This window comes from Akebia trifoliata, chromosome 14 (assembly GCF_017979445.1).
Source record: "Akebia trifoliata isolate Shusen 1 chromosome 14, ASM1797944v1, whole genome shotgun sequence".
NCBI classification, from domain to species: domain Eukaryota; kingdom Viridiplantae; phylum Streptophyta; class Magnoliopsida; order Ranunculales; family Lardizabalaceae; genus Akebia; species Akebia trifoliata.
In genome coordinates, this window is record NC_141388.1 from 9,952,793 (window position 1) to 9,962,409 (window position 9,617).

The following is a 9,617-nucleotide window of genomic DNA, read 5'->3' on the forward strand; positions in this document are numbered from 1 at the left end:
TTCACTGGTAGTAGATTTCTTGATTATTTGATTTATTATTATTATTATTATTATTATTATAAAAAGGTTTAAAATAAATAGCATGCCTTCAAAGAAAATGTGACGAAGAAGAAAAATTCTAACAATAGGTAATTAGTACTCTGGATCTTTCTTACCAATCTCGAAAAAATAACAATTAAAAAAAAAAAAAAAGACTATTAGTCCAATTTATTGAATTATTTGAAAGGGTAATTAAAAACGCATCTTGCGAATTAATGAGAACAACCACCCACCCATGAGTTACCTAAGTGGTAAGGACGAGCACATGAAGTGTGGGTTTGACGCATGTCACGGGTTCGATTCTTCTCTTGGATTTTCTGATGATTTAACTGGGGGACCATGGCGATGAGTTGCTGTGATAATTCTCCTCGAGATTAGCCGTGCTGCGCACAAGCTGGTCCAGACACTCGATTAGAAAAAAAAAATAATAATAATAAGAACAACCCACATCATAGTCAAATTATTTCTTTGTCTTACCTGGATTAAAAGATATCGATGATGAGAAGAAGATCATCCTCTCAAAAAATCAGCCAATCATGAAATTTATAATTCTATCAAAACAAATTTAAGAAGAATAGTAAATTATTTATTTTTTTTGTAAATCAGTTTTGATGTGATTAAAAATTTCAGAATGTGCCGAGATTTCGTGATGATAATCTCCTCATCATAGAGATCATCTACACTTAAAATCAGTTTATTCCGAAATTTTTAACCAATATATATATATATATATATAAAAGATGATAACTCGGCTATGGTGTGGGTTGTCCTTATTAATTCGTGGAATGTTTTTATAATTATCCTATTTTAAATAAAATATTATTCATATATTTTAAAATAAAAAAATATAAAATATAAATTTTTATAAATAAAAAAATGTTATTATAGGATTGCACCTTGTATATAAGTTATAACATGTAACACAAGTCCGATTTTGAAGTAGTCATGCTTCAAAATTTTGGAAGAAAGTGAAATGTCTTTTTTATGTTATAAATTTTGGAAGAAAGGGAAATGTCTTTTTTTATGTTATAATATCACTTTAATTTTTTAAAGTAATAATTTATCCTTGGACTTTATCTTCTTTTGTAAAATCAATAAAATAATATCAATATCCCTGTCATCATGATCATCATTATTATATTTACTATCACCACTATCACACTTTCGCCATTGTATTATAGAGTTTCGAATTTTTAAAGTTAGTAATATAATACACACACACACACATATATATATATATATAGAGATGGAACTTTTGATTGGATTTTTGCAATCTAAAATCAAATAAAATTCAAAATTTTCATATATTAAAATTTTCCCATATTTCGAATTGTCAGTTAAGGATGGATAATTTTTTTTAACTATTTACAAAATAGAGATTTATTTTATTTTTTAAATAAATATTTTAGAAACACTTTCTTTCCTTTCTTGACCTCATTGTATATTGTAGAGGACAAATTCTTTCGAAAATATTATTTTAAGAAGTTATTTTCATCGTTGAATTTTAGTTTTAAGTTCTAAATTTGAGAATTCGATAGCCACCCATTTTTTGAAAAGCTTGATTATTTTCGAACACCTTAGATCAAGCTCTCAATATACATCTTGAATCAAGCTAGAAAAATTCATGAAAGATACAAATGTGGTATTCATGTGAGCCCGGAAGATTTTAGATCTTAGTCAGATTAGACAACGACCCTTAGTAAAATTTGAAAGCTTGCTTAGTAATGCTAGCCTGACTCCCATCCAACATGGGTACATGAACATATGTCAAAAATCATCTATAGAATCGAAATGCAAATTATACGTGAACCTGATATAAGATACCTTCTTGTAATGGGATTTCCGACATTCAAAAAAATAATTCAATAAAGAAGGGTGTTTTTTTTTAGATATTAAGATAAGATAATCCAATTTCCATGAAACACGTCATTCGTACGTGCACACTGCCACGTCATTATGTGTCTTTTTTAAAGTATATAAAGATTTATGAAAATCATGAATTACTGTTCTTGCAAATTTTATTATTTATCAAAAAAAAAAAAGATAAAAATGATTTCTAATAAATAGGAAAATCATAGAATTCCTAGAGATCAGTAATAGGCTTCTAGCGATTAGAAATTATTAGAGTTTGCTTTTGGGTGGGCTTGGCCACAGCACGTGCAGGTCATTGTCTTGACCTACATGATACTACTTGGATTTAGATGTAGATTTTGGGCTTTGTTATCAAGACTCAGGTAAATCTGATCCACTGACGGACTAAATTTAGTGGGCTTTCCTTGATAAGGATAAAAAAAAAAAGGTTTGGTGTCTCAGTTGAAGTTTGATGAAACCCCCCTCCTCCAAGTGCCATATAATACACACTTTGGGCCTCTAGATCTAATAAATGATTGGCTAGCCCTTGGTGGACCTAGGCACTAAAAATAGATCTGTTATGATTGTAAAAATAGAGCTAAATTGATTTGATATGGTTTGGAAGATAGACTTAAAAAAAAAAAATAGGAAAAAAAATATGTAGTTGCCTCATGGGCTTGGAAAAAATCCAATCCACAAGAGGTACAAAACAAAATTTATGCACAGCTAAGTACTCCTTAATTATTTCCAAAGTGACTCTTGTGTTTTATTGATCCTGGTAGTACTAGTAAAATATTTTAATTTTGAAAACGGTAATTTACCTGTTTCGAAATTAAAATGACAGTGTGCTGTTTTGATAAATTTGCAATTTAACTTCTCCTTTCCAGTAATGTGTTCTTTATTAGAATTGATTTGGGGTCTACCTTAGTCTTGTCACCCTTAAAAATAAAACACACATTTAATTTATATTTTTATTTTGATTATTAATATTTTGGTTTCTCACACCAGATTTTCTATGAACACGACTTCTGTATTGTGCTTTATTAGATTTGTTTTCTTTGCATCTTGAAATTCATGCACCACAAGTATCTAAATTTTTTTTTTACTAACCCACTGTCGGTCAGGATAGTTGCATATCCGGAGGGATAAAATCTACGGTTCATTGCCCATGCCACGTTGGTGAATTTCGAATCCCCCTATCAGATTGAGTTCAAAAATCAGCACTCAAATTTTTTTTTCTAAAAAAAATATTTTCCACTGATTTTCTCATGCAATTTGAAGGCCTCATAAAATGTTTGATGAAGTACCTTTTAATGATTTTTTATCACACATTATAATCATTTCTAACGAGTCTGCTCCAATCAATTGCTTTCCCTCTAGACATCAACAGTAAGCTAATTAGTCTCTGATTGTCAAATTAGATAGAAAAAATTAAAAGAAAAAGAGATTGAATCAGGGATACGATCAGAATCAGAACAATTCTCCAAAATTAAAAAAATATTATTTTTAGTAGTAAAGTATAATAATAATAGGTCTTTAACACAAGACACAAGATCACATTGACAACAAAACCACTAAAACCATTACACACAGACCATCCTAACACATTAAATTTCTCAAATAATAGTCAATTAGCCAGAGATCTCAATCGCCTTGACATCAGGTTTCTTCGCCTCCTTCTTTGGAACAGTAACAGTAAGAACCCCATTTTCCATAGAAGCCTTTACTTGATCCACCTTCGCATTCTCTGGCAATCTAAATCTACGGACGAATGTTCCACTGCTGCGTTCGACTCTGTGCCACGTATCCTTCTTCTCCTCCTTTTCTATGTTTCTCTCTCCACTTATCTGTAGAACTCTTCCTTCTTCAACTTCTACTTTCACTTCTTCCTTCTTGATCCCTGGAAGATCTGCCTTAAACACATGGGCTTCTGGTGTTTCCTTCCAATCGATGCGAGTGTTGGCGATTTGTGATGTCTCGTTGGATGAATGAGTACGAGAGGTAGAGAGTGTTAAGGGGAAATCCTGGAATGGATCCCAAACGTCTAGAGAGAATGGATCGAAAACGTTGCTCCTCCTTCCACCAAAAATTCTGGGAATGATCGACATTTTTGGATTGTGCTAAAATTGAATTATGAATGAAATTGAAAACGAGAACGAGCGGTAAATCGAAAATTGGTTGCTTTTGGGTTAGTTTTTCAAAAATATCGAATCGATAGTTGACTACCAACCAAAGGGAAGGATCCGTTATTTATAGAAAAGGAAAGAGGAATCCAGAACTTATCTCGACCCTTCGCTGAACCTTCTACAACCTCCGTGAGTCCACTACTCAGCCGTGTCGTTATGGTCCAGAAAGTTCGATGTTTTTTTAAGGGTAAATTACACTTTAAGACAATGCCATAAACAATAGATAATGTGCATCCAATGATTATAGCATTGTCTTAAGAATGATTTTTAATCGTTGGATTTATTTTCTTTTTCAAGAGACTAGATCTAGTCTATACAAATTATCAAACACTATGATTTTTGGTATGTAAGTTCACCAAGTTATGGGCCACATATCCATACGGTCAGTGGGTCTCTAAAAATGCCACATGGCATAAATTGGGATGCCACCTGACCTTGGTCAGTGATTGTGATTGTAGATGTAATATCATATTTATGACTGGTACAAATTAATGCAAATTATTCATTACATTCTATGATGGAGACTTATAAAATTGTCTACATTTATTACTTTTTGTGTTGGAAGTATGCAATCCCATCTCTCATCCATAAGAGTAATAAAAATGCATAATAAACTGTAATAATCACACTAACAAATGTTAAATAAAAAAATATTTAACAATAAAATATAAATGTGATCGTCGTATTAGTAAACAAAGATGTTCATATAGTAGAAATATATTGAATTCACCCAAATATATAAATTGTTTAAGTTAATAGTAATTTCTAAGTCATAAAATTATTTAACTATATATCACGTCGATTATACGTTTCTTTTATAGTTTTATCCATAACTTCTTTTATACGTTATATTTATCTGTGTCCTTCCCGTTATGAACATCTCAAGGGTCTAGGTTCATTTATACTTTTAAGGACGATTTCATCTATATAATCTACTTCATCATATATGACAAACTCAACATTTGTCAAAGCTTCTTTTTAAATAAAATTATGTAATCTTATGTAAGCAATGACGATGTCTCTTTGTATATCAATGAAATATGTATGCATGTCCTTAAGAATTGTCGAGCTTGCCTTTAATACCCCAAAATACATCTCTATGACATTGCACAATAAGAAATGAAGATGATTAAATAATTTTTTCTTCTCTTTTTGCCATGCATACCTCTGAAAGTTTTATGAATGGTAATAGACACCCCTATATGGTGTCATGTACCTATCTATCAATGGGTAGCCAGATTCAATAAAATAATATTTGTCTACAAATGAATAATATTTTCATTACTTTAAATACATAATGTATAATTGAGTGTGTTTATAAGTAAAATTTTGAATACCAACCTGATGGAAGATAAGGAAATCTTGAATTATGATTATTTATGATTTTCAAGAACATGTTTGCGTCATTTACTTATCCCTCCCGACCAATAATTACATATATGAAGAATATATCAAAAGAGCATACAACCATTACATTTTATGTTATACCCTTTTAACCTAAATATTAAAATTGATTCGTTACGAGAACATGTGCCCCAATGTGAGTTCCATCAATCATTCCCTCACAATCATTTATATTGTGTAAAATTTTAAATTAAAGATTAAAGATTAAAAATATTTATGAATTTAACTTTAAAATTACTTTAAATAAGGGTCAGAATCTTCGATTTGTGTGAATTTAAAGATGTATCTCAATAAAAAAAAAGGCATAATGAGAGTTTTACACAATTCAATGACAACTTTTAAGATTCTATGAAAGTGTCTATTCACAATTTCTTTGAAATATTGAAATCAATCACCAACATTTCTCATGCCCTCATTTGTCATAATATCTTTAGTGTTTCTTGTTCTTTCGAGTTTTACCTTATCGTGTGTAGAGTTTTGCATAATTTTTTGAATACATATTTCTCCATTCGAAATTGTCTATGACATATTGCATTATTTTGAAATAAAATATAGTTTATATAATTTTGTCCAATAAAGTTACAATTAGTCTTAGATTGTCAAATTAATTTATTTTTCTGAATCATACAATAATGATTTGTTGCAGTAAGTGCAATCATACAAATAATCTCATCATCTAAATCTTTCAAGTCTATCTTGTTTCTGTTTACATAATTAATAAATAATATTATTCCATAAAGAATCAAATAAATAATCACATAAATATAATTAATTTATAAACAACCACGTACATCAGCAAAACAAAGATTTTTAATAGCAAATCATAATCTATAAACCATAAATCATAAGCCTCAACCAATCACATAGACATAATCCATACAAAATAAATTCAAATCATAATCATTGAAATAAATATCGTTTTACCAATCACATATATTACAAAAAAAAAAAAAAAAATACTACACCCCTTATTGATCGTCACGATAACGACAGTATTCAAAATCAAGATACGATAGGCAAACATCCTTTGTCACCATGTTATAAAAGGCATTTATGAAATCCACACTCTAAATGAACTTTGAAATTGTATGACAATATCGATCGCTACCTAAAAGGATCTCATAGGCTAATTCATTAAGAAGTACCATGCATTTATCGGGAGTAAAATTTTTTTTTTTTCGTTTAGAACTTCCCAATGAATTTTTGATTGAAAAAGATCCACCAACTACTAAATTCAATCTTGAAGAACTTATCTTTTCCTTCCTTTTTGCATTTTGATCTAGAGTCATCATTCATTGACGACCTTCTTTGTAGTAGTTTTGGACTTGATGACTCATCAATATCCATCGTAAGTAGGATGAGTTGGAAGTCAATTTCCTGTGTCGATGAAATGTATCTACATCAACATCATCAGCAATTGATTCATTCGTCATGTTCATCATAACAGATGATCAAATATGAGATTTGGTAGCTGTAATAGTACCAAATAGCTTGTCCAACTCATTTTTGTGCTCCAATGCCTTATAACGATGCTTATTATCTTTAGGATGTTGTTATAAAAAATGTTGAATATTATTAATAGATGTCCCTTTATAAATAAGTAAAATAAATATTCCATCATTTATCGCTCATGATAATAGAATAACCATTCCAACCAATTCTAGTTACACTTATTAGATTGGACTAAGCCTTTCAATCTAATTTTGTTTTGTTCCAATTACTTTTGAATTTTCTTTGTTTGAATTGAAATTCCATTTCTTAAAAAATTCACTTCGAACAAACTTCCATCCTAACTTGTCTAGAGTTGAGTAATTCTTACGGTCTTGTGCGATTGTTTCGACACATATTTCAACAAAGGCTTTGTGTAAATACGGGCTCCAATGTGCTTTACCTTTGTCATTTTATGATGCAACTTATTTGTTCTTTTTCATATTTGTTATTAGAGAATACATATTGACATGAAAAAAATAAATAAATAAGCATATTTCATGATAAAATGCCTAGGAGCAAAGCTTGGACAACAAGAGTTATCAAAAAAGGATCATCATGTACACACATATACATACGTTTAGTATCACACTTAAAATTAACATTTTATAAAAATCAAGAAATACTCATGGTTATCATGTATGTAAGAAAACCCTTGGGAAAGTCTTACTTTCATATTACACTAATTAATGAGAATAAAAAAAGAAAATGAACTTTTTTTATAATAAGGGCAACTTCAAGGCCTACTTTAGGATAAGACATCATATTTTTTACTTATTCGATTTGTTGAATTCAAAATCTCTCCAACTATTTCATTATAATGCATTCTTATCAAAATCATCCATCTAAAAGAAAATATACTTCGATAAACACCAAATCAAATAAGGGAACATGAGAATCAAGAATAGTTAAAGTTGATCAAAACCTTGACTGCTCAAATAATATTATAACCCAAACGTATATCGAGATTAGGTTGAGCTCGGATAACACAGACACATATTCATACACAAAAATACTTGAACTACTCACACATCCCCTAATACGTGCACATTTCGATCTTGATGCGTGTGGATGGGCGTTTGGGATGAGTATTTTCGATTTGGTTAAGTGGTAGAAAAGTAATGTGACTGGCATCTACCACTATTTGCAAGAAAAAATGTTGACCAAACATTGTGGAGCTCGGTACTTTACCACTTAGGTTGTTGATGACTTTTTATGGATTGACTCAACCATTGGATTTTAGATGGCATGCGTTGGGATTGGGCAACAAGAATGTTGATCCTCAGTTGATTGAGAAGGGAGCTATGTTGCATTTCAATGGAAACTCAAAAGCATGGTTGAAGATTTAGATGAACAAGTACAAGCTGTTGTAGGATAAGTATGTTGAGTACCTCATCATCTAATGCAGCGGTGCAATGGCCATTGATTTTCAGTTAGGAGTTGGTCTTTTCCATGAAAAATTTGCCTTGTAACAAATTGAACCTCAAGAACTCAACTTTCAAGAATCTGAAAGAGCCTTTTTTATTTTCTTTTGATCTATTTTCCAGTGTGTAGATCCAGAACGAGATGGCTAGGCACTATTGGATCAGATCTCGATACAAGTTTGCAATGTGGCATTTAGAAGTAGCGTTACATCAAACTTTTGATGAAGGGAGGATACTCAAATAACTCTATCTATGGCTGCGATTTTTCCAGAAAAGAACCACATCGAACTTGCTAGGTCCAGAAAGACACGTGGTTGTAGAAGGTTCGTTGAACTTAACGAAAAACGCGAGAAGTATCGAGATAACGTCTTGAATCTTCTTTCCCCTTCTATAAATAACGGATCCATCCAATCGTGTAGGACAGTCGAACATCAAATCAACCACTTAGCGTCCGAAAGCCTCTGCAAAAGTTATCAAATTTCTCGTTTTTTTCAATTTCAGTTTCAATTTCAACAAAATCCAAACATGTCGATCATTCCAAGCATCCTCGGTGGAAGGAGGAGCAACGTTCTCGATCCATTCTCTCTAGACATTTGGGATCCATTCCAGGATTTGCCCTTCACACTCTCTACCTCTCTTCCTCAATCATCTAACGAGACAGCACAATTGGCCAACACTCGTATCGATTGGAAGGAGACACCCGAAGCTCATGTGTTTAAGGCAGATCTTCCTGGGATTAAGAAGGAAGAAGTGAAGGTAGAAGTTGAAGAAGGAAGAGTTCTACAGATAAGTGGAGAGAGGAGCAAGGAACACGAAGAGAAAAATGACAAGTGGCATCGTGTGGAGCGTAGTAGTGGGAAATTCATCCGACGATTCAGATTGCCAGAGAATGCGAAGGTGGATCAAGTGAAGGCATCTATGGAAAATGGGGTTCTCACTGTTACTGTTCCCAAGGAGGAGGTGATGAAGAAACCTGATGTCAAGGCGATTGAGATCTCAGGCTGAGAGGCTAAAGTTCAAGAAAAGTTAGATAATTAATTGTCACCAATGGAATAAATAAATAAAATAAAATGAAATTCCAGTGAATTTGTTAATGTGTGAGTGTGCGAGTTGTTTGTGAATGTGTTGAAGAGGCCCCGCTGGGCTTTTTGAGGGTGTTCGTGTGTTAGTGTTGTTAGTTAAACTGCTAAAGCAATAAAAAATTTATATTACTTAAAATTAATAA

General features: G+C 31.6%; 2 protein-coding genes across 2 annotated transcripts; one reads left to right on the plus strand and one right to left on the minus strand.

Annotated features, from left to right (window-relative positions):
* Nucleotides 1–3,369: 3,369 nt before the first annotated feature.
* LOC147386136 (17.3 kDa class I heat shock protein-like) lies at nt 3,370–4,124 on the minus strand. Its single transcript, XM_086424195.1, has one exon. The coding sequence runs from the start codon at nt 3,996–3,998 to the stop codon at nt 3,522–3,524; it is 477 nt and encodes a 158-aa protein (XP_086280321.1). The 5' UTR covers nt 3,999–4,124; the 3' UTR covers nt 3,370–3,521.
* A 4,694-nt stretch (nt 4,125–8,818) lies between these two features.
* LOC147386137 (17.3 kDa class I heat shock protein-like) lies at nt 8,819–9,617 on the plus strand. The gene has a single exon (XM_086424146.1). It carries the CDS (start codon nt 8,918–8,920, stop codon nt 9,395–9,397), a length of 480 nt encoding a protein of 159 aa, XP_086280272.1. The 5' UTR covers nt 8,819–8,917; the 3' UTR covers nt 9,398–9,617.